Source organism: Anopheles arabiensis, chromosome X (assembly GCF_016920715.1).
Source record: "Anopheles arabiensis isolate DONGOLA chromosome X, AaraD3, whole genome shotgun sequence".
Taxonomy (NCBI): domain Eukaryota; kingdom Metazoa; phylum Arthropoda; class Insecta; order Diptera; family Culicidae; genus Anopheles; species Anopheles arabiensis.
This window is the reverse complement of record NC_053519.1, coordinates 12,227,272-12,254,005: the sequence shown is the minus strand read 5'-3', so window position 1 is coordinate 12,254,005 and position 26,734 is coordinate 12,227,272. Positions and strand designations below refer to the sequence as shown.

The window sequence follows — 26,734 nt, the reverse complement described above, 5'->3', positions numbered from 1 at the left end:
ATATTTATTTGTTACTACGTGCATTTTAGTGTGTCTTTTGATTTTATCGAAAAAATGATGTATATTAACAAAATATTTGATGATTTGTTTATGCACGAAATTTAAAATCATGTGAGTAAGAGTTCTAATCTCATTTAAATTGTCCATGCGCCTCGTAGATAATGAGGCATTAATGAGAAAATTAAAAAAAAATGAATAATTTCTTAGTTTTCATCCTCAAAAATGTCGAAAACACAATAACTTATAGAATAAATTCACGGAATAACACACAATAACACACTTAAATTTATGTTTTAATGTTAAATACGAACTCTCAACGCCCAAAATATATCTTTAAAGAATATTTAACCGAAAAATGGGGTAGATAAATTATATGAAACAATTAAATAAATGTAAACAAAGTTTGAACCCTGAGGATCTTACATCAAGTGACGAATTGTCAAAATGTTCTAGATTCCACCACCTGATAGTTTTAAATCCACCTTGAGATTCCACCACCTGATAGTTTTAAAACCACCGATTGGTGCCAGAGCGCCGCCTAAACTTCACTTCAAACCAACCTCTCTCCTCTTTCAACGAGCAAAGGATCGCATAGCGAGCATTTGAGAATAGGGATATATTTTCTCTCTTTTTGTGTTGTAGCCTTTCCTGATGCCAAAAACTCGTTCCAGCATTCGAGTACATTCCTTCGTGCTGTGAGCACGGTGTGTGTTTTCGTGTCGAGTGTTATTGTGACAACAACAACAACAAAAACATGGTGAACAAAACTACCCAAGCCACCAAGTTCAAGCGGATTAAAATACCGATTGAAGTTAAAAAGGAGATTATCGAAAAGCGTGAGAGAGGCGTAAGCGTGGTGGAGCTAGCGCGCGAGTACAATCGCAACACGTCAACGATTTGCTGCATTCTTAAGAACAGAGAGCAGCTGAAGGCCAGCACCGTGGCGAGGGGAGTATCGCGACATTCGCGCTCGAAACTGATCGACGAAGTCGAACGATTGCTGCTGATTTGGATCGATGGAAAGCAGCGACAAGGCGAGCAGTTAACGCAGAACACCATCTGCGAGAAGGCGATGCGTATCTACGGCGACATCGTGGCGGGCGGAGCAGGGCAGGCTTCCACAGCGACCGGCAGAGCAAACGAAACGTTCAAGGCGAGCAACGGGTGGCTCGAGCGTTTCAAGAAGCGTACCGGAATTCACAGCATTTTCCGGCAGGGTGAAGCTTCTCGGGCGGCGAACGATTTCGTCGCTGCGTTTAACAAGCTGGTGCGCACGGAAGGGTTCCTGCCGCAGCAGATTTTCCATTGCGTCGAAACGGAGCTGTTTTGCCGCCAAGGTGCCAGCGGTACGGTACAGCAAGCGGCTGAACAAAAGTGCACACCTTCCGCGTCGGTGCAAGGCCGGCAGACGCTGCTACTGTGTGCCAATGCATGTGGTGATTTGAAGATCAAACCGTTGCTCGTTTCCCACACCAGCAGCAATGGACCGCCGCGCGCATTTCAATCCAATTCCGGCCAGCTGAATCCACTGGACGTATTGTGGCGAGCGGACAAGCAAGCGTTGGTTTCGGGCGATATGTTTGACGAATGGATTAGCGGTGCCTTCATGCCCAGCGTGACCAACTATTTCCAGGAAAAGAAACTTCCCCTCCGGGCGCTACTCGTCGTGGACAGTGCATACGGTCGGTGCGTCGAAACGCTGGACGACATCCTGCCTCGAGATGGTCTGCTCCTTAAGGTACAGGTGCTTCCTCCCGAAACGGCAAAAGTGCTACAGCCAATGGACCAGTGCGTGATTCGTCTGTTTCAAAAGCACTACCTAAAGCAGCTACTGGTGCATTGCCTTGACGTTACGCATGGCACGCATCTATCGATGGAAGAATTCTGGGCCCTGCACTTCCATACCCGGACGTGCGCTAAAATGATCGGGAAGGCTTGGGCAGCCATTTCGGCGGGAACGTTAAGTACTGGATGGAAGCGGCTTCTACCCAGTACGCAATGTGAGACGATCACCCCCGATACCGGCTCCACCAGGGAACCAACGATGGATCAGCTCTCTACGCTCGCAAGCTGTCTGGGGCTGGAAATAGGAAGCATCGATATCGATGGGCTGCTCGCGGAACACGATGAGGCGGATCCATCAACCGAGCAGCTGCAGAAAATGCTGAAAGCTGAAGCGAGTAAAAAAATGGCTGCTGCACCAGCGGCACAGATCACTGCCCCCCCGTCAATCGAAGACATTTGGGCGGTGATAAACGCATGGGATAGTATTGCCCCGTACGTACGCAAACATCATCCGGACGTGGCGTTGGCTGCGCGCGCGAACGCATCGTACGAGTCGGATGTTATTGCGCACTTTCGGGCAATAGTAAAACAACCACAAAAGCAATCAAAAAGAACTGGTACTGCAAAGTAAAGAAAATAATGCACATACACTAATAAATAATAAATACGAATAAGTTTAATCTTGAACCCCTTCCGGCATTTAATTGTTTTAATGGCGGACACAATTCTAGACGATCTTTTGCAGTATCTGGTTTGGACCAATGCGAGCATCCACACGATGCCCACGGACCTATCCATTCCCGAATGCAAAGCCGATAGCACACGGTTATATGTTCACCATTAACGCAAGAGGGATAGGCTTATACCACAAACGTACCCGCAAGGTATGCATGCTTTACTCATCAGGATCTAAAGGCAAGGACAAGGCAAGAGAGGCACAGAAAAGACCTCCTCACGGCTACATATGTCCTCTAGATGCGTTGTCTATAGGTTTATAGGTCCAACAATAAACCAATATATCGTCAGCAGGGAACTTATTTAACTTTCTATTGTTAGAAATTCTTATCAATGAACCTATCCATAACATCTTTAGAGAATTATGGTAGTTCTATTACAATCAAGATGAAGAAAAAGTATTTTCGCACTGCGAAAAATCTAATCTCCAAGTCAAATAGCTCAACGAAAAATTGAATAAGTGAATTCGGTTCTTGGTCATGATCAAGAGAAAGTTTTTTTGGACAACGATAATAATCCAGAAGATGTAAAGAATGAGAATACTTCGAGCAGCGTTAAACGACTGTACAATATCGTAAATGCATAAGTGTAATTAATGGAATTTTACCAGGTATCCTTTCCGGCTGATGAATTCGTTTTTCTAACGGCCGGGCTACATTAACCGTACTCCGTAGTGTAATTTTGATATTCACTAGCGCATCTAGCGGAAGCTGGTGGAAGCTTTTTTTGGTCGTCGAGGGAATGGTCATACCGGATCTCAAATTTAAGTTGTTTTTTCATCGTTTTTTGATGCGAGAACGGCTAAAATACTTGCACAACATATTTATCTATCAATTGCATAGCTTTTCCAGACCAGTTTAAGTAAAAAACATGGAAAATAACATATTTTATGAAGCGGCTACAAATTGTTTGGCAAAATACTTCAGTCAGCCGCCGCCAGATGCGCTAGTGAAGAATGTACTGTGTTGCGGATTTGGGCGTCTTCCTAGAAAGTCTCCTTCGAGGAATAGCTTCACCAAGTAACTGCCAGATGCAGTCAACTACCTGGAATGATTATAAACATGACGCGCGATCTTCGTGATCCTGTGTCGGTGCACTGCGCACTTGTCAGTCCGCTGCTGGAATAGAGTCCATCTAGCCCTTGCATGGCTAGAGTCCATGCAATAGACTCCAACGCGCTTCGCCCGCCGTGATTGCTATCAGCGGTCTCGACTACAAGGCTTGGTGTTTGCTGCTTGGAATCCCGCACCTCGCACGAACATGTAAAGCATGCCAGCACAAGAGCGCTAACTGGAAGCATCGACTGGCCGGTACTGCTTTCGTAGATACACCTCTACGTTCCTGCCAGAACACTCCGTCATCGGCCAATGCTGGCGGTCGCTGAAACCCGAACCACATTTGTTTCTCGCAATTCCCTTCTACGCAGTGCCGTTTACTAAATTCAGTTGGCGATCTCTCTGGAATGACCACAGCAGAGCTGACTCCGCATTTCAGTGTTCGAAATGCGTGCAATCATATCGATGTATGAATGCTCTGCTGGTTAATTATTGTACATTATACAACACAATTTGACTCGAGAGTACTCTGTAGTCCATCGGTTAATAAACTTAAAGCATTGAACATTACTCACAATCGATTGTCGTTCCATCGAAGCCGAAAGCACCGTGTTGATTGTAAGCTTACATCCGTTTCGAGCAGCTCTCAAACACATGCACGCACGCACACAGCGAAACACACACACACATACGATTACGCGCCTTTAAGATAACATTAGAAAACTTAACAACTCTTATCACTTATCACTAACTGGGGGAGGGATGGTCTTGACTAGAGATATCAATTCCGCGATGCTTCCCGTCAGCAGAACGTGAACAACCTGCACCACTGGACGGTCGCGTTTTGCTGTTCCTGCAGCAGCTGCAGCAACTACCTGGTGCGGGAATAGTTTTCGCGGAATGAATTTCGCAGACTGCATGCGGCGGAGGCTGGCTATCGAACGCTCTAGCGGGTATCTAGAATTGGCGCCGATTTTTCCGGAACAGTAAGCGGCAGGCCCGCAATTGGCATGTCCAGTGTTGCAATTGTTCCTTCGCCTTTTCCAAAGCTGTTGCACCAATTGTTCATGGCAGATTTGTTCTCCAACACCTTTTTTTTATTTTTTTATTTTTCAATGTTTTTTTATGCTCCCTCTCTTTCACACACACACACACACACTCACACCACTTTTCCTTTCCTACCGCGCTGACAGTTTGGCTGCTGTGGCGCTATGAGCTGCCAGCCAAAGTTAGCATAAAAAGGTGGGCCACGATGTGTGTGTAAAGTGGCCCTTACACGATTGAAATAATAGCTTGGGAAAATAATCTCGCTTCTCGTTTGTGTGACCGCTCACAAACTGGCCGAGATTGGTCGCTGAGAATTCATCTGGTGAACGATTTTGAATGTATCGCCAGGATATGGTAATTTGAATGCAACAAAATGCATAGTTTGTGCCAGATGTGAGACGGAGCATGGGGGATGCCAGCGCCGTCGTTTGACAGCTCGTGTGCGTGAAACTTCATATAGAAAAAATAGGCAAAAAAAGTTATTTTTATAAGCACTTTCACGCAAACTCTAAACTTTTCCAGAGGTCGCCACTGCAGCGCTGTCAGTCTCAATTAAGACCTTATTAGACGCTGGAAAATATTGTCATTCGATTTTGGAATATATCCGTCAAACAGGGTTTGACAGTTAGATGCCAGTCGGAAAATCTGAATTCGGCATGCTAATTTCCGATTTGCTCCCCAGTAGTTTTTTCTGTTAACGTCGATAGAGCGAATTGAATTTCATGATGATGATGTACAAAAACAACAAAAATGGGAAACAACGAATAATTCTTTCGGATAAAGCCAAGAAAATCAATTAATTAAATAATAAATGTGCAGGGTGACAGAACAATTATCTTGCCTTATTACAGCAATTATCCGCAGTACTCGATACTCGATATACGCGAATTCGCAGTACGCGATTTCTCTAAATTTGACAGCTCCATTTGTTTTTTGCAAATATTTTAATTATTTGAGATATTTTATGCTCTTTTTGAATTTCCTTAGTGTTCTTAATGCATTTTGCATTAAATTTGTGCAAAAGATACCTGTTTTATAACAAAAAACTTCAATGCAAAACTCTGTGACGCTATATTTCAACCCTCGAACCGGGAGTGTAAACTATTTTTCCATAGGAATCCGCTATACGCGAAAACTCGAGATACGCTATTGCGCTCGGTCCCGTGCGATAGCGTATATCGGATAATGACTGTACACATACGAGAGGCATTTTTGTGCCCAAATTTTAGTTTGACAGATAAACCCCAATCGAGACCAGTATTTGCCAGTATTTTCCTCCGTCTAATAAGGCCTGAAGAGTCAATTCATAGGCCGCGAGGCCACGGGGCTTTCTCAAGCTGAGAAAACGTTCTCAAGCACTCATTTAAGTTTCTCAAGCACTCAAAACCTGTTCTCAGACGCGAGCCCGTGGCCGTCGTCAGTTTTTCTCACTCTGAGAAACTGATATTGCCACTCAAGCTTTAGTTGGAGCTTTAAATAAGAAATATGTTTTTGATCGCATATTTTTTAATTTTTTTATTTCAATTATAAATATTGAATATATTTTCCAAAGTGATTACCGAAAAACAAATCGCACAATTGCTCATATTTCAGATAGCCGATCGCTGCCTCGTCAACTTTCTCATAGATTCTCAAAGGTTCTCAAAACCGATTTTGTTCCGATTCGACAAACGCTGAGAACGAGGATTTCTCAAAAGCACTCATGAGTGCTTGAGAAAATGAGCGTTGAGAATCTCCATGGCCCCGCGGCCATATGCTTACCTGTCCCTGGCAACACTGACTGTTTTCAAACATACTGTTTGGCACGAGGCCACCGGAACGAAAAAATCAAAGTGGGTACAGGCGGTCCCCGAGATACACGGTACTTCTTATACGCGGATTCGGAGATACGCGGTTTTCTAAATTTGACAGTTCTTTGAGCAAATTGTACTATTGCTGTAAATTGTAAAATTTCCAATGTAAAATTGTAAATGCTGTAAATTGTAAATCCAAATTTCCGTTAAATGCCTTCTAATCGCCTTGTAATCGCCGGCGATTTGAAGGCGATTAGCAGTGCATTTAGCAGTAATTAAATGCAGTAATTAATTTAAAATATGTCAATGAAAAATTTCGCTTTGATTTTGAAATTGCAACTGTCAAAAGAAAACTTTACAAGCGTATTCAACGCTGCCCTGTTACAGTGTTCCCAGATATGAGCGTGAGACTCGATAGCACGATTTACGTGTTATGATCTCTTGCTTTAAACTCTGAGCTATTTCACTTTGATGAAAATAGTCTGCATAACTCAGTTGCTAAATACCAACCCGTTGAAAGGTGTTAATGTAACAAAAATATATCGATAGCTCTTTAAAGGGAGAAATGACATACATATTTAATCCTAATAATGAAGGGTAAACATAGTGAAATTAAAAAAAGTTTTTTTAAAAGGTATCATTTTAATTTTGCTACTCAATAAATTATTTTTATACAAATTATAGGCAGCAAATATTAATTAGAATAGAAATAAGCACAAAAAAGAAAAAAAAAACTCATAAAAATTAGGATTTGATTTTTGGAACACACTTTCTTGGATAGGGACCGAAAGCGTTCTCACCTTGCCGTTCTAGTACTAGCGATGCATAACTTCAATGCGAAACCATACAACAGTACAGAAGGAAGGAGAAAGCTCTCAAAGCGAAGAAAGCGTTCCCCTGGTTGGGTGCCCCCAACAGATGGCGTTACCAGCTTTTTTATATTTTTAGAATGCATCAGTCGTTCACCGTCTGCTAAACGAAGTCTTTCTATATTCTGTTTAAGCAGAGAGCTTGAGTCGTTTAGAGCCCGTTTAGTGGTCGATTAGTGGATTTGTGGCACTTGGGTATTCAATGGCAGGTCGATACAAAACCAATCTGATTCACGGAGAATACTTTCACACCATGTGAGTGTGCGTGGAAAGCTTGGCATTTCATCAAATGCCATCGCACCATACAAGATGATAGCTGGATACGTGAAATGTTTCAGCCATGTTGATAAAGGCTATTTTTTCACTCTTCACGGTGTGAAATTGTATCTGTTTGTCTAGTTGCTCTGTTTGATTCCTTTTAGGTTGAAAGCTTGAGCCGTTTAGACCCCTTTAATTGTAATTTAGTGGATTTGCGGCACTACAGCGATCAGCCTGTTCAGTTTCTGTTTCAGAACCGATCAGTGAAATTGAATTTCTTTAGCTCATGCAGTTTCACGTGCGATTTTTAAACACCCAAGTCGTGTAGAAACCTTGCAAATCGAGCAGTTTGTGCTGCTCGAACACTTCCAGTGTTGCCAGCAAGGTTGTATCCGTTTATAGGACCACATTAACGGCAGATTAGTCCAGAAGGAATCATGTAGAAATAAGTATAAATAATTTAAATAACAGCCACAACTTACCCTCCATTGCGTATTACTTTCTTGACCTACAGTTTTGTAGCGAATTAATTAGAATGTCCCAGCACCCACCGCTCAACGCCGCTGACAGCTGTCAGTGACATTCTCGATCCGCTCCCTGGGCCAGTCCTGTCATAGCGGCCCGATACCATCATTTCCTCGTAAACGCTCGTGTTCGCAGGTAGAGCCCAAGTAATTTTGTCGCCATTTTTAGCTTCAAGCCAGCTAGGAGAGCCGAAGAGCGAGCGCACTGCCTGAAATTGTTTCAGTGCAGCAACAATTGTCGAAGTTTCGCAAGCGTGAGCGCTTTTCCCGATACTTCCCAGTGCCAGTTGTGTGTGCCGGTGACGCGTGCGTGCAGGGGAGCGCGCGCGCCTGTGTGCGTTTGTCAGTGTGTGTGTGTGTATGCGTGCGTGCGTGTCTCTAGCAAAGCCCCGCGTTTTTTGTCCATCTTTCCTTCTAATTCGGGTTCCTCGTGCACGGTGGTTGCCGGCATTGAGAGCGTTGATTTGAGTGCGTGCGTCTTCCTCGGAAAAAAGCGGAAGCAAGCACCACTGTCAGTAGGGATTTGTGCGTGAGTACGTTTGTGTGTGTGTGCCTGGGTGTACATGTGCATGTGCGGGATCGTGAGTTGGTTGCGTTCCATTTGACATGTCTCTTGACATGTTCGGCCCTGTCCCGTGTTCGATGTAACGCGATAGTTCGCCTACGATAGACAAAAGACGGAGCGAGAAACGAAACGCGGGAGACAGTCATATCACACAATTCAACAACCCACCCCCTCCCCCCCCCACAACCAGCAATCAACAAGCGTCACGGATTCGTTGGAAAACGGCCGCCACAACTAGCAACTGCCTGCATCCATTTCCCTTCGTGCCGGAAGGCGAGAAAGAGACCGGGAGAGCTAGGGACAAGCGGAGAGCGAGATCGAGAGCGAGATTGAGTGAGTGAGAAGGAAGCGTCTGCGTGCGTGTGGTGCGGCTGTGGTGGGTTAGAAAATGTCGTACATGGGCAAAGTGTCGTCGCCCCGCCGTACGGAACAGCGCTCGCAGGAGGACGACGACTGCGAGGAGGAGGACGAGGTGACGCCAACGGGACGGAGCGATCGTCCGGTGCTCGCCGCCACCATGGAGGAAGAGGACAGCGATCGTAGTAATTCTCGAAATCACACCAACACCATCAACAGCAGCACAGCGAGCGAACAGGATCAGGTAAGTGCGGGGAGCAGAAAAACGGAGAGAAGGGTGGTGGCATTAGTTCAGACGAACGGATGTTCTGGCGAAAAACAAAACTTCTTACTTTTCTTACCCTCGTTCCAGTCACTCGTCGGCAAAATTGCCTCGAACTTCCTGTCCAACCTGTCGAAGCTGGTGCGCAATGCCAAGGAGAAGATAGTGTCGCCAAAGCAGGGCAGATACAAGCGAAGCCTCGAGGCGGACCTATCTGGCCGGCAGGCTCGCGAACAGCTGGCAGCGGAACCGCGGAAGCGACCGCGCTCTTCCATCATGGTAACGTATTTCCCCGTGCGCCCGTCTGGCGCTTCGCTTTTGACGCTTGGTGAACGTTTAATAAACCCTGCATGTGTGTGTGTGTGTGTTTGTATTTGCCCCGTTTCTTTGCTCTCAGGACAAGGAGGAAGAGGAGGAGGAGCGGGAGGATGAGGAGGACCAGGACAGGGCAGATCGGGCAGTAATGGAGCAGGAGGAGTATGCGGACGAGAATGACGAGGAGCAGGCACCCGCGGCCCACCGGAACGCCCGTACTTACGAGATAGTTACGAAACGGCGCCGGCTGCACGAGGTCGAACCGTCGGTGGCCGCCGCTCCATTGCCTCGCAGCACGATCGGGATGCGGGCCAGCCGGGCACCGGTCCGTTCCTCGAAACACACCCAGACCGATCGGTTCGATCGATTTGTCGCGCAAACGGGCAGGATGGACCGTGCCACGTCCACGGTCGGGCAGTACCGAAGTGCGCGCAATGATGCTCGGCCCAGTGGGCGCACCTCCCTGTTCGGGCGGCCTGCGTCGGTGGCATCGTCGGACAGCGTGTTCCGCCCGTACTCAATCCATTCCACCCAGCCGACGGCAACGGTCACGTCGGGAGCGGAACCGGAGGACGGCGCGGCGGGCGAGCCAGCCAGACCGTTCGCTGCGTACAAGTTTGGCCAGGGGCTGGCCGATGCGTCCGGCCGCATGACGAGCTTTCTGGGCAACGCGCACTATCGACAGCGGATGGAGAGCCTGCAGCGCGGAGCGGTCCCGAAGGCGTTCTTCTCGTCCCACGACGAGCCGGCCAAGAGCCTCTACTCGAGCGGGTCCGAATCGAGCGTCTCCTCCCGATGGCCCTCCTTCAACCAGACCCTGTTCGGGTCCGTCTCCTCCCTCAGCAGCGGCCGCATACCGCCCGAGTACGGTGGGTCACCGTTCTACGACGGCCTGACGCGGTACGGTGGCGCGTCGGCCGCGCGCACCCTCGCCACCAACGTGATGGTGCAGCGGTCGGCGCAGCCGTCCAATTCGACGCTGGTCGTACGGCAAGACGCGGCCTCCGGCTCGGGCAGACGGCGAGAAGCGGGCCCGGAACCTCCAAAAGCGCCCGAAATCTCGTCGACCTCGCAGCGCATGAGGCACATCCTGGACACGTTTTCGACGAACAAGAAAAATGGCCAGCCAGTGCCGGAGCAATTCCTGAGCAATTCGAGCCTGAGGCGGGAACTGGACGAGCTGATCGGCCGCACGAAGCAGACGAACCGTATTGCCTACCCGTACCCGGACGTGCACAGCCCGCGCATACCGGAGATGTTGCAGATCATGCGCGAGCAGAAGTCGGCGTCCATCCTGAACGAACCGGTGGAGTATGTGCCACGGCCGCCGGCCGTACCCCTGATGGAGTACAGCGTACCGCTGCTGCCCGCCGACCGGCCAGCAAGTCCGAGTGAGCGGCGAAGCCTGGCCACCGAGACCCGCCCGAGCGTGGAAGCGTCCAAGGCGCCGGAAGAGCCGAAGCAGCAACTAGCCCCCCCGTTACCTAACCCCGAGCATCTGCGCGGTCTGTCGCGGGTTAGATGGAATCCGCTGTCATCGCAGCCGGTCACAGCGGAGGGGAAGCGGAAGGCGGTAAATGGAAATGAAACCACGCCAACGCATAATGAGCAGGAGCAGCTGGTGGGTGCAGAGGACGAGCGCGAGACAGAGCAGCAAGAGCAGTGTAAAGAAGCAGAGGAAAAGCACGGGGAGAGCGAGGAGGAGGAGGAGGATGGGGACGAGACGGATTTGATGGAGCAGGAAAACGAAGGGAAGGAGCTGTGCAGGTCCAGCACGCCGATTGAAGGTGTGCAGCAGTTTACCTTCGCTTCGCCCATTGCGCTGGGTGAACCGATGGAGCTGGAGTTTAGCCCGTCGCCTACGATTACGTTCACGTTTGCATCGCCGGCACGCTGTTTAGAGCAACATCTCGAAACGAAGGCTCGCTCGTTCCAGGAACTGATGGCCGAATCCGCCGGCAAATGGGTATGTGACATGTGCATGATCCGGAATGAGCCCGACCAGCAAAAGTGCATGGCGTGCGAAAGTGCGAAGCCAGCGAAGAAGCCAGCACAGCAGCAGCAGCAGCAGCAGCAGCAACCTTCAACAAGCACCACGCAGCCTGTTCGCTCGTTCCAGGAACTGATGGCCGAATCCGCCGGCAAATGGGTGTGTGACATGTGCATGATCCGGAATGAGCCCGACCAGCAAAAGTGCATGGCGTGCGAAAGTGCGAAGCCAGCGAAGAAGCCAGCACAGCAGCAGCAGCAGCAGCAGCAGCAACCTTCAACAAGCACCACGCAGCCTGTTCGCTCGTTCCAGGAACTGATGGCCGAATCCGCCGGCAAATGGGTGTGTGACATGTGCATGATCCGGAACGAGCCCGAGCAGCAAAAGTGCATGGCGTGCGAAAGTGCGAAGCCAGCGAAGAAGCCAGAACAGCAGCAGCAACCTCCCGCGAAAAATTCGACTCACAACAGCGAACCGCAAACGCCGAGCGATTTGAAGCAGTGGCTTGCGATGAAGAAGCCAGTACAGCAGCAGCCGCAACCTTCAATAAGCGCGCAGCCTGTTCGCTCGTTCCAGGAACTGATGGCCGAATCCGCCGGCAAATGGGTGTGTGACATGTGCATGATCCGGAATGAGCCCGAGCAGCAAAAGTGCATGGCGTGCGAAAGTGCGAAACCAGCGAAGAAACCTGAAGAGCAACAGCAGCAACCTCCCGCGAAAAAATCCTCGCAAGACAGTGAGCCACACACGTCGATCGAATGGAAAAGAATGCTGGCGGCGGATTCACCGTTCAGCAAGGTGCCGGAGCTGAAGGATGGCTTCCAGTCGATCGTCGAAAAGATGAAGGCAAGCACGTGGGTGTGTGACACGTGCACTGCGCAGAACCCGATAGAGCACGGCCGATGTCTCTGCTGCGAACAGGACCGACCGGGCGGTGGTGGGGCCGGCAGTGCCCCCGGCAAGGCAAGCGAAGCCGCCGTGCTCGTTCCTAAATTCACTTTCGGCATGCCATCGTTTACACCAAACACTGCCGCCAACTCCACGACAATCGACACCCAGAAGGAGATGAAAGCAGCGGACCCGATCACCTCCACCCCTTCGCGGACGGGCGGCTTCCTGTTCGGTGCCTTCAACGGGGTGGATCGTGGCACTTCCAACAGTGTGGCGCCAGCGCCAGCGCCAGCACCGGCACCCGCTACAGCACCAGTCCCAGCGGGCCTGTTTTCGTTCGGTGCGCCGGCGAACAGCGCCCACCCTTGCCCACCGGCCGCGGCAGTAGTGCCGGAAGCGAGCAGCAGCAAGCCGAGCTTTTCCTTCACGAACACTAGCACCACCGTGACCAGTGCCGCCCAGCCGTTCGTTTTCGGTGCTAGCCCTAAAGTTCCTTCCGCCGTCAGCTTCCAACCGTCGGTGAACAGTGGCAGCTCAATGGCGCCACAGCAACAGGTAATTTTCGTTTTTATTGCTGAGGGCTATTTGACGTTATTTTTAGCTAATTTCATTGTGATAACAAAACATACTAATGTATCACATTATTTTTATTTAGAAGCTTGATTTTTTGCTTAAAAAGAAAAAAAAACATGATGATTAAAATACTCGAAATAAATGATTCATTATGTAAGGTCATCGCGGGCCGTATTTGTGCCTAGTTTGGATGGCAAAAACCAGGATTATTACAATCCTTGGTCGATCTACTGTTAACAGTTGACTGGAATGTGAACATTATTTTAAAATTAACTATATAGCGTTACCTTCTTGCCAACGCCAATGTTTCTTTTTTTCTAATTGTAGTTCGCGGCCAGCGTTACCGGAGACAGTAATGCCGCTCCTACCAGCCTGTTCGGATTGCCGTCATCGACACCGGTCAACTTTAATTTCACCACAACCAGTAATTGGGTATGGCGTGCCACTCCTGAGCAATAGAAGTCCATTTTACTAGTGATGGGAAAAATGAAGATTTCGTCGGAATCGATTCCGGCTAGCTTCAAAGTTTTCTGGAATCGATTCCAGATAGTAGGTCCGGAATCAGTTTCGAATGTCAGAATTGGCTTCGAAACGGATTCGGTTCCGGCATCTTCATAGGAATAGGCGTTTGGGTCCAATGATACGTGTTGATATAGACAAAGAATCGAAATTTACTTGCAAATGATCTATTCGCATGGAGATTCCCCGATTTATTTCGCGTCTCACACTTCTTATTTCAATTCAAAAACTAATAGTCATTCTGGAGCTAACTCCATTTCTGCCTGATTCCGTTACCGGAGCAAATTGCGATTCTCATGTCGATTCCAATTCTGGAGGCGATTCTGATGCCGGAGCCGATTCCGATCTTGGAATCGATTCCGGGGCCGATCCCAGAATCGATTCCGGATTCATCTCCGGAACCAATTCCGGAATCGACTCCGGAACCAACTCCGGAATCGGCTCCGGAACCAACTCTGGAATCGGCTCCTGATTTAACTCCGGAATCGATTCCAGCATCGGAATCGGCTCATGAATTGGTTCCGAACACGAATTCGGAATCGGGTAGGTCCGATTCCGAGCTCCCACCACTACATCTTACAGAGCCGAATAGATATTATCATTCAAGATTTTGACATTATTGCACAATCCAATCCATTTGTCATTGTCGATTTATTTTTTCTACTTCACTGACGGTGGGAGGGGTGATAAGTTCGCAATGAATTCTAAAATTCAGTTTTGGGTGTGGTTGCTCCGTTAACGATTCAGCAACCTTTCTAGTCTATGCCAGAAGTCCATGGGCTCTATTGTTTAGAAATAGTAAAAAACACTGTCTGGTTAAGTTTTTGATGAAATGTTGATGGCTATACATGGAAAAATTGGGTATATAATACTCCCTTTCGTTGCTTTTTTCAGTTCTTCTTGATTTTGTTTTGCTTCAATTATGTCTGACCAAGCTATGTTATAAGTCTCCTAAATCTATTGAAATATCAGGCGCTGCGTAATAGATTTAGAAGACACAAATCTACATTACACCTCAAAATTCTTCCCACATCAAGAGCCACACATAACCAAGAGGCTCATCAGAAGTAGACACGTGTAACAACGTTAATGATGGTTTTAATACTCTCTTTTTGTTTTTTTTTTTCTTCAAAAATATGCAGGCTGAGTCTAATCCAGTATTCCAATTCGGCGGAAAACCACAACCCAACCCAAGCGCGTAAGTAGCTGGCTCTTGATAAGAAATTAGAGACGTTCTCTACGCAATTACACATCCTAGCCGTTCACTATCTCTGTGCCACAGTGTATATATTTTATGATTCTATCCTTCGTTCCCTGCATCCAGTATCCAGTAGTGTTGAGGTTAGATTTTTCATCACAATTATCAACTAATAATCGCGTGTTTAGCTTTTTAATTTTTTTAGCTAATATTGCTTTGCATGTTGTGCATTCGTAGTTATTGGGGTACGAAGAAGCTACTATGCCAAGGCTGAATCTTGTTCAAATGACTGTAATCATTGACGTATCTAGCTACTACATTTCCATATTTGCTGTATGTCGTATAACTCGTTTGTGAGCTACGTAATGTTCTTACTTTGTTCAATGGGACTTGAAAGGGAGAAAGAATCGTTAAGATTGTATTTACCCTAATAAAAAAATGGAGCAAATTAAATTCGAATCACGAACACATTACACTATGTTGTCTGCTCAACACGGCTGCATCCTGTGCGTCACATTTTCTCATTTAAGGACAATACATTCTTATTACTACTTTTTACTTTTCAGTCGATTTTACACATTTATATAATAATTTGCACACCTGGGGAAGATGGATAGATTTAAGATCACAGTTTCTGCAATTTGAAAGCCACTATAAAGCAGCAGATAGATAAGAGGAAAAAACAATTCGAATCAAACATCGCAGGCAGTCGTTGTTGTCGAATCTAATATTCGTGTAATTATGTTGTCATAAACATAGTTCAACAGGGCTTACCAAATTATCATCAAATTCAGGTAAAAGTAGAATACGATTGGGCATCCTAATACCGGCTGTAGTTCTGGATTTCGTCGTGTACGTTCTATTCTATAACATAGCGAAGAAATTCATCGGTTTTATTAAAATTAACGCTAACTTAGCTTGTAGCTTCCATTGTACTGCCGATTGTGGTTTTATGTTCACGCATTATTAATCACGCACGCATTAACTTCTTGTTTGTCTTTTTGTATTAAATAGTGACAAAACTGTTGTTTGCTGTTGTATTTGCTGTATTTTTGTGGCTCTATTTGATATTCCTATTTACTTTCATTTACGGGATTTCTTTTGAAATCCCCTCCCCCCCCCCTTTTCCACGAAAAACTTTTTTTTTCCTATTTCAATTTAAGCCTGATAGTAAATTAAAATATATGTTGTACCGTTTTCAGGCAAATATCGGCGGGCCAATCGCATCAAATCGCCAGGCGGAAGATGATTCGGGCCTCGCGGCGTTTGCAGCCACGGTAAGCCAGCAAGCGACACTAGACACACCGGCACTCGATGGCTGCATCTACGAGTGAAAGAGACAACCGACGATGAGAGTGTGTGGGCGTGCGGTATGGAGCTGGATGGATAGGTGGGAATCTGAGTGATTAGGACATAATTATAAGGAAATTTGGAAGTACGTAGAGAAATCAGAAGCAAACCAGACAGACAGGGAGGCGTAGAGCAAACGGGCGGAATAGATTTTGCAGCTAGTTCGATTTGCTAGGACACCGACACCGGCAGCCTCAATCGCGCGAAACGGCTGATTTAAGATCTTTTAAGAAGGGCCGCCAGTAACGGAATACTAGTACCAGTCACCCATATATCGGCGGCTAGGTGTGTCGGTCCTCTCTCGCGCGATCGAGCTACCGCGGTGAGGTGAACGCATTCCGCAGAAAGGCTACGAAATACGTAGAACATGGGGTAGGGCGATGGTAACAAACATGGTAAGGAAAAAAGTTCCAATGTATGGACGATGCATAGATTACAATAGCCGACTGGTCGTCATCACAGTACCGTGGGTGCTGGAAGGATCAGCTGTTACGCTCTGGCGTCCGATGTTATGGCCACAGCAGGTGCATCTGTCGAAAGATATCAAACTCTTTTTGTTTGGCGCAGTTTTGAAGTGAGCCAGCGATATATACAAATATCAGCAAGACGTCATTATTTGGCGCTTACGTTAGCCGGTGAATGGGAAGACGCTTTTATATTATCAGGGCTGAAACCAACAAGCGAAAAGGGAAACAATAGGTAAGCAGCGAAACGAAAGGAAGCTGAAAGGAGCCAAGTGAAGGGAAGCGAAGCTGTGCTATGGTGAATGTTCTGTGGTGCAGGACACTGAATGCGAAAGAGAGTTTGTTAACAAAACGAGTACGGGCTAGTAAAGTTGCTGTATCAAAATATGTAGACTAGTAAGAAATGTAAGGACCCGGTTAAAGTATAGAAAGACAGACAGAGGAGAAGAGTGCGCAAAAGATGCGAAGAAAAAGGTAAGGAGGAGGTAGATAGGGGCAGAACGGCAGGAGCGAGCCACAACAAATAGAAACAGGACAGCTTACCGAAACATTTTCAATTATATTTTATAGTATATATTGCATTTCATGCAACGGAATTTGAGGTCTGAAATGTTCATAAAAGATTTTTCCTTTTAGCTCATTGTTTGGGTTTTTTTTTGTAATTTTCAAAACATTTTTTGTTTAAAAAAAAAGAGATTCGTTCAACAAAAAGTGAAATATAATTTGAACCATGAATTAAATGGAATGAAATTACAAATTATTATCCCTAGGCTTCGGTATTGTTATATTTGCGCATGTTAATAAAAAAAAGAAAAAAGGAACCGACACATTGCATGCAAGGATTGTTGTTATTGTAACAATTATTTTCAACTATTTCAAACTGTAGCAGGAATGTTAAACTAAGTTGAAATGAAGAAGAAATAATTCCTTTTCACAATAGCGGGTCGCTCGACGTTATTTCAGGATTAGTATATCTGTGGTTTTACAATACATTTCTCTAAAGCACTTTACCAAACCAACCAAGAGCGTCAATGCTGCTGGATGTGCATCACTGCAGCCTATCAAAGACTGCACCTAGGCATCAAATGCTAGGACTCACGACGAAGAACAAACTTCAGCCTCGGGCAAACTTTTTGCCCAGAAATTTCCACCGATTCTTACACAGAAACAGTTGAAGACAGCAGCAAGCAAATTGGAGGTCTGCTAAACACGACCATGTGGCATGTTCCGGTGCGCAGCATTGAGGACCATAAATAACAATCACCTTCGTGTCATCGAAGCAACGATTTTAAGGTTGTAGCATTAGATATTTCATCTTTTTTGCGCGTAGAAAATCAACGTTCAAACTAAGGCGAGGTAGCAAGGGTAGCAAAAGATGTTCAATTATCTCGTCACGGTACCATGGCTTTCGTCAGACTTGTGTAGAGAGTTGCATTTTTTGTGTGTCATCGATATTCAAATTGCAAGCTATTGTCCCCTAACTAGTTCGTCAAGGACAAATTAAAGGAAATCTACGAACTTCGTACGTGCAAACTGTTACAGGTGAAGGCCATCTGTCATATGGTGTGTTATTAACTATTGTTTTGATCATTTTAATATGGTTGTGCTCGTTATGCGAGACACTCGTTAAGCGGGGTACTCGTTTGTCTTCCAAAACTTTTGTCCAGCCAGCTCCCACACCTTTATAGAATTATCATGATAGTGCTCAATAATCGGATATCGGGAGCTCTAAACGTTCTATTTAAATCCCTTGAAGGGATTTCCAATAGTGGTGGGAGCTCGGAATCGGACCTACCCGATTCCATGTTCGAAATCAATTCCGGAGCCGATTCTGATTCCGGAGCCAATTCCGGAGTTCACTCCGGAGTCGATTCCCGAGTCAGCTCTGGAATCGATTCTGCGATCAGAATCGGCTCCGAAATCGGAATCGGAATTGACCTGGGAATCGCAATTTGCCCCGATAACGGAAACATAGTTGACTCCAGAATTATAATTTGCTCCAAAATGTGAATTAGTTCTTTAATTAAAAAAAAAGTTTTAGAAGCGAAATCAGTCCGGGATTTCCCATCACTAATTTCCAAGAGTTCCATATTTGGGATGGTAGGCGTCACATAGAGCCTACCATCCCAAATATCTTATCTTTACCTAATTAGGTTGAGATCTGGGCCATTCTAACTGGCAAACTGACAAAAGAAAGCATTGTAACACTTGGTTCTTCGTCCTTCTCGTCCTTCATCTTCATACCGATTTATTGAAATCAACCATTTTTAAATGAATGCGGATGTAGATAATCGGATGGTGTTATTCTGACATCAAGTAATGTAATCCGGTAATCAATTCAGTACTCATAAAACGTGACAATCTAGCAATAGGCGTTGGGACAAAAGTCGTACAAGTTGCAACAATTGAGCAGCCACCACCAGCAACACTCATCTGTGGACTGTTTCATTCGTATCGCCCACTAATGAGCGGTAGGGATCAGTTTGGGAATCACTGAGTATAAAGGAATCGTTCAAACACTCGGAAGAATTGCTCCAAACAGCTATGGAACGGTTACATGCAGCGCTGTGGAAATTTAAATTTCTTCTTATTCTATTTAGTGTGACGGACCTACGAGGTTATGCAACCATTCGCAAAATGTCCCTAAATGTTTGCCAACCTCCCTCACAACGCACATCGTTGCAATTTTCCTCCATACGATTTTAAACATGCCACTGCGAGGATCAAGCATTCCAGTATTACCGTTCTTTTCAATGTTATTTCAAACACACAAATGCAATCGAAATGGATTTCTAACACTTTCAATCTTTCAAAATTGAGAAAAAGAATCTCAAAGATATGTTCAAGGACGCCCCATTCTACTGTGTCTACCTATAAATTATGTCAACAAAAAAAAAAACAATCCTTCCAACTTTCCCTCGACCTCCATTCACACGGGAAGCAATGAAATGCAAAAAAAAACTAATTTAAAAAAATACCGTTGTTCCCATTTCTCACCCCCCTGACCCTAGTGCGTCCCCTAAAGGAACGCCGTCGTGTACGTCGTCTACAACGCCCCAACAAGGTGAACCGTTTGCATCCCGACACCGAAGACACACTCAACCACACAACCCCTTATCATGCTGTTCCTGTTTGCTTGTTGTTGTTTAGATGTTTGCTTGTGTTGTGTTATATGTTTTTTGCTTTGTTCGTGGTTGTTATATGCTCTTCCCATCTGTTGTGCGGTGCCTTTCAGCAGTATCATCATCAACATCCCCCTGGTGGGATGGTAAAAAAAAAAGAAAAGGAGGACAAAAGAAGAATGATAAATTTGTGGTCAAAATTCAAACTGGGGAGGGCTAATATGACCCATTTCCTACCCAAAAGTTGGAAGCTGTGAAGCTATCGTGCGACCTTGATGCCAGTTTCATTAACACTTCTGCTTCATCACCCTCCCGCGATTAGACGCTACCGCCATCTGCTGCGATCCTAGCAGGCCGTGGTGGTAGCTTGGACACAGACTTACGCCACAAGTCTTTGGAGGCATCTTAAACGATTGCCCGTTTGTGTGTCACGCCACACTGACACAAAGATACATCACGCGGCCTCCACCCCTCTCTCTCTCTCTCTCTCTCTCTCTCTCTCTCTCTCTCTCTCTCTCTCTCTCTCTTGGTGTGCCCAACAACCGAACTAACGCGCGCATTAACGTGTTTTAAAACGACCAAAACAAGTTTACTTCCCGTATCCGTAGCTTATGACTCCAAATCCAAACATGTCCACCACCTCCCAATCGCCCGCCCGCTTGCGCCCCGTATGGCACTAACTTCTCTGGGCTCAAAACAGACGAAAACCAAAAACTACGAGTTAAATTAATGAGATCATCATACTCTGCATTTTATGGGTCGTGCCATTTGTTTTTTTTTGTTCTTCGCCCGTTTCCCCCGTCTCTGAGCGATCACGGAATAATCAAATTTCGTCAAATTTTATACACGGACACAGCCGTAACCTAGAAGCCAATCGGCGGGGGTAGATCGTGTTGAACAGGAAAGCGATTCGGGGGGGGGGTTATGCCGAAAGCAAAAGCAAAAAAGCAACAAAAAAAAGAAGGAAACGTTCAACGTTTTAAAACGCCAAATCCGGTGCGTGCGGGGGCCCGAACCGAAAGAGATCCGATTCGTCTTGACATTGACGTGTGTGGTGGCGGTGCTGACGTTGTCGTGAGACTCGGACGTGAAGGCAATGCCGTGACCAAAGGCACGGCAATAATCGTAAAGAAAGAATGGACGCCCCGGAACTGGAAAACCATGACCTGCGCCCGTCCGGTGCCTGGTGGCGTAGGTAAAGGCTTATCCCGCCAAAAACCGTGTCCAGCGTGACCGCGATTGCGAAAATATTGCACGAGCGTCCTGCGTACTTTAACGGCCTAGCGCAACGAGCGCACCAGGGATTGCCTGGGACGCCGCCACCAAGTCTCTCGCGTGCGCTGGAGGTCCCTTTCTGCTGTTACCGTGTGGCTAATGTCGCCCTACACGAACCCATTAAAATGTGCACCCTTTTAGGAATGAGCTCAGGCAACACCTCCATCCCGAATGGAGAAAGAAGTGTGCTAATGCTATACACACTTTCCTGGAACGCTAAAGCACGCAAACCTACACTTCCGGCGTGTATCGATCAAAAAATGGCATGCAAAGAACTGGGTGGGCTGCATAATTTGTTCTAATAGAGGACAAATCTCTCCACACGCCGGAAGTTTCGGTGGCTAACCGCAGCAGTACTAGCTTTATCAACGGTTTTGTTTCTGTTGTTTTGGGACCCAGGGGGCGCAACAAAAAAAAAAAACAAAGACCCGAGGCGAATTTTGGAGACCAAAACAAACAGACACCAGGAAGGAAAGAGAGGTTGCCTGTACGGTACACATGCTGTGGTTTTTCCGATAATTTCCGCGTGTAGTGCGACGCGCTGATTTGAGCTAGAATGCTGGCTCGACAAGTCCACCGCATCTACGCCTCAAGATATGCGCAATCAGTGCCCGGTGTGACCCAGTTTGTGGCGTTGGTCTCGGATGGTGGCGGCGACACGTAAAGGTGTCGGCTTAGTGTCGATGGGGCCAAGGTTCAAGCCTGCGAATGACGCTCCGCTCGCTCTGCATCCATTTGTTTGCCGAGTGGACGAACCAGATCGATAAGCTTCTGGTCCTTCGAGCCGGATTTTCGGGCGGAATGGAGTCGCTCCACAATGCAACCAACAGCTATGTTTAAATGTCTGTGCAGTGCGGAGCAGTGTACGTGACGTCACATGGAGCATACATTTCAAGCGGCATTCTTAATCTGCTTTCGAACGGCGGAGACCCGGACCCGATCGTGCCTCATTATGTAAGGTCAGGGAAGCGAACGGATTGTGCCGCACGCAATGCCTGCAAGTGACCTGCTGCTCTGCGAGGCTCGCCACCGACACGTTCGGTTTCGATCGAACCGTCCCCCCCACCCCTAACCCCATCCTACCCCTCGGGTAATTTCCACCCCTCGGAGGGACGTGGTGAGGTGAGAGGAAGACCAGCATCAAATGGGGCTGCCCCGCTTCCGCTATTGCCCTTAGTCTCTCTCTCTCTCTCTCTCTCTCTCTCACACACTCTCTCGCTCTCGTTCTCTCCGAGAGAACACTACTTATAGCAAGAAGAGAACACGTCAGCCCCCCCCCCAATCCTCCCACATCACCCTCAATCGCAACCCTCCCTCCCCCACGGTCTAAAGTGTTTTGCGACAGGTGACTAATTTTGCCACAAAACATCCCTTCCTCCCCTCTCCCCGCAACCACCGCGAATACTACACCGTTGCGCTCCAGTCATTGGGAGATGGAGCCCGGCGAGAAGAACGCAGAGTTCTTGTGTTTCTGTTTCTTTTGCTCAAGGAACTGTGGCTTTAAGAACAAAAACAAAAATAAAGCAGAAGGGAGGGAAGGCAACGGAGACGACGGGCGCTTCTTTCGCAGAGCTAATCGTGTACCGTCGTCGTCGTCGTCGTCGTGGTCGTCGTCGTGCCCTGTTAGACCACCACCATCACCACGCGGTTGGTCGTGGTTGGTGTTAAAATGATGGATGATGGGGATGGGACGACGGTCGAGACGTACTAAAACGGTGTGTGAATGTGTGTCGGTGTGTGCCGGTTTGTGTGTGTGTGTGTGTGTGTGTGTGTTTAGCGATAGGGCTGTCGATGGTGGAGCACACGGAGCCCGCAGACGAGCGGGAGCGAGAGGGAGCGGTGTTTCGTTGGAGGGTTTTGCGGGTGGCACTAGTCAAAGCACCAGCGGCCCGCGACACGCGCAGGTGGGCAATCGCAACGGGTACGGCACCCCGTGCAGTCGGTTGGTGTAGAATTATTTATAAACAGGACGGAAGCATAACTAGACCACCAGTTACCGTTCGGTGAGAGTCGCAAGCGGGTTCATCGAAATCCGAAACATTCTAACGTTGCCTGCTCTAACGACATCGCGCTGGAAGCATAATCAGTTGCCTTGCTCCAGTCATCTCCCCCCCCCAGATCGTTGCTTGAAAACACGGCCACGCGGCGCCAGTACGTCTTGTCGGTTGGGCTGTCACGGGACAGTCAGCGTGTGTGTGTGAGTTGTGCGTCTTATCGCGTACCGTGGTGAAGTGCGTTTTTAATTTCCAAAAACCCATACTGAACAGTGTGAGCCCAACAAGCAACGCCAACGGACGGACGGTTATTCTTCGCAGCCCCAATCAATACACACCGAAGTGGTGCATCAAGCAATCAGCCTGCACTTGCGATGGTAGCGCCAGCCGATCTAGAACGCCGGGATGCCATCCCGGTGCTATACACGCGTGGCACCCACTACTCGGTCGGGTTTGATGTGGTAAGTTGATGTTGGGTTTAGCTTGAACTGGTATCTGGTACCCAATGGTGACCATTTGGAGACACTTGCGATATGATTTTTGCGGCCAAATGATGTTGCAACTAGTGGTTAGTAAGGAATGCCTCGGAGGGGTTGTCTGCACAGAGAGCTTTTAGTATGCAAAATAGGATGCACACAAGCTTTATCGGCATCTAGACAGTACAAGATGTTGCAAGTGATGCGTGCAAACTTCAGCTATCAACAGTTTTTTTTTGTAACAAGGCAGTTTCATCTGTGTGGTTGAATTGCAATGTAGGATACATTCCAAGCCTTAAGTCGTCAAGATATTGCAAGATATTGCAAGTGATCTGTACCTTTGCCAACCTAAGTTGATTTTTTTTATATATAAAAAGATAATTGTCTGGTTGAATTACCAAATAGGACCCACTCCTTGGAAGCATAAAGACTTCATGAGATATTGCAAATAATAAAGTGTAATAACCTCAGTTATCATATACGTATACATTTATTAAGAAGCCCTACATCTCTGATAGGTCCTTCTGTTTTGGCGAATGGCAAAATAGAACGCTCCCAACTGCTTGAGTACTTCAAGAGATCACGAGGTATTGTAAGGAGTACCTTCGAAGACTTCAGTTATTCTTGGCCTTTTTTCTGATCACTATACGATTCGAATAGAAAAAATGAACTGAAATAACTGAAATGAAATAGATTCCACCTGATTATCTGTTGCAAATCCTGATGTGAAGAAGCTCTACCTATATGATCGATCTTTCTGGGTGAATTACATTTAAAGCCCGCGTTTGTTGAGTTTCTAGACACTTTGAGCCGAATTGCTAAACTTCTGAAGAGACTGTTCCGCAGGCAGTAAGGATCTGATGGTTCTTCTTTCTCCAAAACAGGGCCGCACCTTTGCATCCATCATTCACAGCTTTCTGGAGAAGTCGGTAACGCTGAACGAAACCTATCTTCCGCTGTTCAACACCGAAAATGGTCGTAAGTAATCTGAGTGCTGAGAGGTTGGAAGATAAGACAATTCAGGTGGCGCACTCATTATGCTGAAAAGTAAAACCTATCTCTCTTATCAGGTAAAATCTACGTTGACACGTACGAAAGCGTCAATAAATCATTCCCGCAGTACATCCGCGAGCTGCAGGGTATTGCGGACGGGGCCAAGGTGGAGTTCCATAAGGTAATCATCGGGCAGGAAGTTGCGACCGCACCGGAGGAGCGATATGAGAACATCGTGCTATTTTGGGCCCAGTAATGGTTACTAGAAGCGCAATTCGCTTGGGTTATGTAAAACAACGACGACTGCAAGACCGCCAAAAGATCAGAAACAAGCCCCATACGGCAACGGCTAATCACATTAGTCGCTTAGTCGCCATAAATGGTGCAACTAATCCTGTTAGCCCGGGCGTAAGCCTATTTGCAGGAGTTCCAGGAGTTACATACAAGACTGCGAGTCGTACAGCGTCAAACCTTGCCGCATGTTCTTATTAGCTTATCTCTCCCTGTCCCTCTCTCCTTCCGTTAAACCATACGAGTAATAATCCGCTTCCCGTTACCCGTTACACGTTACAGCTGTTCTTGCTGCATATAGACGATGTCATAACCGGTGGCCAGGATGGTAACAACCAACCGATCGGTTGCTCGACCATCTGTGTCAACGAACCCGACTGCGTACGTACCTTCTCCCCTAACTGCAAACTCTTCAATCTACAGCGAGTTTCATCTTCCCCGTACTGCGTCTTCCTCTGCAGGTTGTGCTGGGCCACACGGAGGACGCACTGTCCGAGGTGCTGAACCACTTCTATTTCGTGTCGGCCCACATCATCTCGGAGTCGCCGGAAGGCAAGCACAAGGTGGTGGAGGAACGGTTCACCTCGCTCTGCTATGCCGGCCACCTGCCTGGCTACACGATGAACGCCAACCATCACGGGCTGGTCTTCTCGATCAACACGCTCAGCGCTAAAACGCTGGTCGGCGGCAAAACACGTAAGTTCCGGTATCCGGTGGCGCATTCGTCCTACGCAATTCCATTATCGCCTTTTCCTGTTTTTTTTTTTTTGGTTTAAAAGCGCGCCACTTTATTACGCGAGCCCTGCTGGCGGCGGAAAACTTCGTGCAGGCGCAAGAGATACTGCGAGACCACGGCGTCGGCGCGGCTGATGGGTGCTCCATCAACATGACGTTCCTTAGGTAAGTAGTTTATTGCAAATGCGTTACTATTGAAGCCTACATTTCGGTACATTACCCTCCCACACTAATTTACTCCCATCCGCCTCCCCCTCCCCCCAAACAGACAGGAGGGCGACCGGTTGTTCCACAACGCGGAGATGGGTCCCGCCACCAACGGGGACGAGTCGCAGCTGAACATCTTGACCGCCAGCCCGGGCGAGCACATCATCCACGTGAACAGCTACCAGCGGTTGCCGGTACAGGAGGTGTCCGGCCTGATCATCGAGTCGAGCATCGAGCGGATGAAAACGTTCGCCAAGTACGCGCCGCCGAAGACGGTCGCGGACGTGGTGCGGATGCTGAGCGACGTGACCGCGTCCGAGCACAAGGTGTTCCGGGACCACGGCAAGAACCAGAAGGTGAAAACGATCTGCGTCGGCATTATTGATTGCATCAAGCGCACGTGGACGCTGTACGCGGAGAATCCCGCGTACGTGCCGCCGCTGGTCGTGCTGCCGCTGGTGCTGAAGGATTAGATGGATTCGTACCCAGGAGCATTGTCACTCCACAAGCTTCAAACACTTACACACACACACACATACGCGCGCGCCTTTAATTGATTTGATGGCATTATTTATGGCCCCTCCCCCAACGTGTCAGGGTAAGACTAAACCAATAAATGTCTTTTGAGAGCTTAATTTTCCTGTTACGTGCTTGATACCCTGTGTACACGAGAGTTTTATAGCATTTTAATTAATGATGACCATTTGCGGCCACCCCACACTTTATCGGTTTTATCTAAATCCCGAGTCGGATGCTCTAGATAGCGCACGTTTATGGTGTCGTTCTAATTACTGTTGCAAAATAAAAACAAACAGGCAGACACGTCCGCGTGTCGTATTGCCTAGGGGATCTAACCCAGTGGACGGCAACGCAACGGGTTCCATATGAAACTATGTTGTAATGTTTTATTTAGTACGTGTATGGATACAGCCGATCAAGTTTGATTTCAACGTTTACTGCATGTTTTCTTCAACGATTGTACATATATGAATAAACATAGAAATGATAATGAGCCAAAGAGTATAACGATGTTTGTGCAGTTGGTTAAACAATACGTCCACACTCAACACACGCATTTCATGAGGTCCTCT

The 26,734-nt window shown here is 47.3% G+C and overlaps 4 protein-coding genes across 6 annotated transcripts in view; 3 read left to right on the top strand and 1 right to left on the bottom strand.

The window, feature by feature from the left end:
• The window catches only part of LOC120906742 (calcium/calmodulin-dependent protein kinase type II alpha chain), a 35,356-nt gene extending 30,633 nt beyond the window's left edge, over nt 1-4,723 (bottom strand). For both annotated transcript variants that reach the window (XM_040318641.1, XM_040318642.1), the window contains exon 1: nt 4,151-4,723. The gene's annotated coding sequence lies outside the window, so the exon portion shown is untranslated. The remainder of the gene's footprint in view (nt 1-4,150) is intronic.
• LOC120906741 (tigger transposable element-derived protein 1-like) lies at nt 577-3,253 on the top strand. The gene has a single exon (XM_040318640.1). It carries the CDS (start codon nt 755-757, stop codon nt 2,414-2,416), a length of 1,662 nt encoding a protein of 553 aa, XP_040174574.1. The 5' UTR covers nt 577-754; the 3' UTR covers nt 2,417-3,253.
• Nucleotides 4,724-8,140: 3,417 nt separating the features above from the next.
• LOC120905960 (nuclear pore complex protein Nup153-like) lies at nt 8,141-17,375 on the top strand. Of its 2 annotated transcripts, XM_040317321.1 has the most exons (7): nt 8,141-9,232; nt 9,341-9,529; nt 9,648-11,531; nt 11,715-13,001; nt 13,347-13,451; nt 14,681-14,736; nt 15,939-17,375. In XM_040317321.1, the coding sequence occupies exons 1-7, from the start codon at nt 9,020-9,022 to the stop codon at nt 16,015-16,017; spliced, it is 3,813 nt and encodes a 1,270-aa protein (XP_040173255.1). In that variant the 5' UTR covers nt 8,141-9,019; the 3' UTR covers nt 16,018-17,375. The 2 variants fall into 2 exon arrangements, with proteins under 2 accessions (XP_040173255.1, XP_040173254.1); XM_040317320.1 differs by having other exon boundaries at nt 8,142-9,232; nt 9,648-13,001.
• A 5,472-nt stretch (nt 17,376-22,847) lies between these two features.
• LOC120906371 lies at nt 22,848-26,309 on the top strand. Its single transcript, XM_040317983.1, has 8 exons — nt 22,848-23,144; nt 23,215-23,402; nt 24,302-24,395; nt 24,488-24,591; nt 24,984-25,082; nt 25,163-25,397; nt 25,481-25,601; nt 25,705-26,309. The coding sequence occupies exons 2-8, from the start codon at nt 23,316-23,318 to the stop codon at nt 26,114-26,116; spliced, it is 1,152 nt and encodes a 383-aa protein (XP_040173917.1). The 5' UTR covers nt 22,848-23,144; nt 23,215-23,315; the 3' UTR covers nt 26,117-26,309.
• Nucleotides 26,310-26,734: the final 425 nt, after the last annotated feature.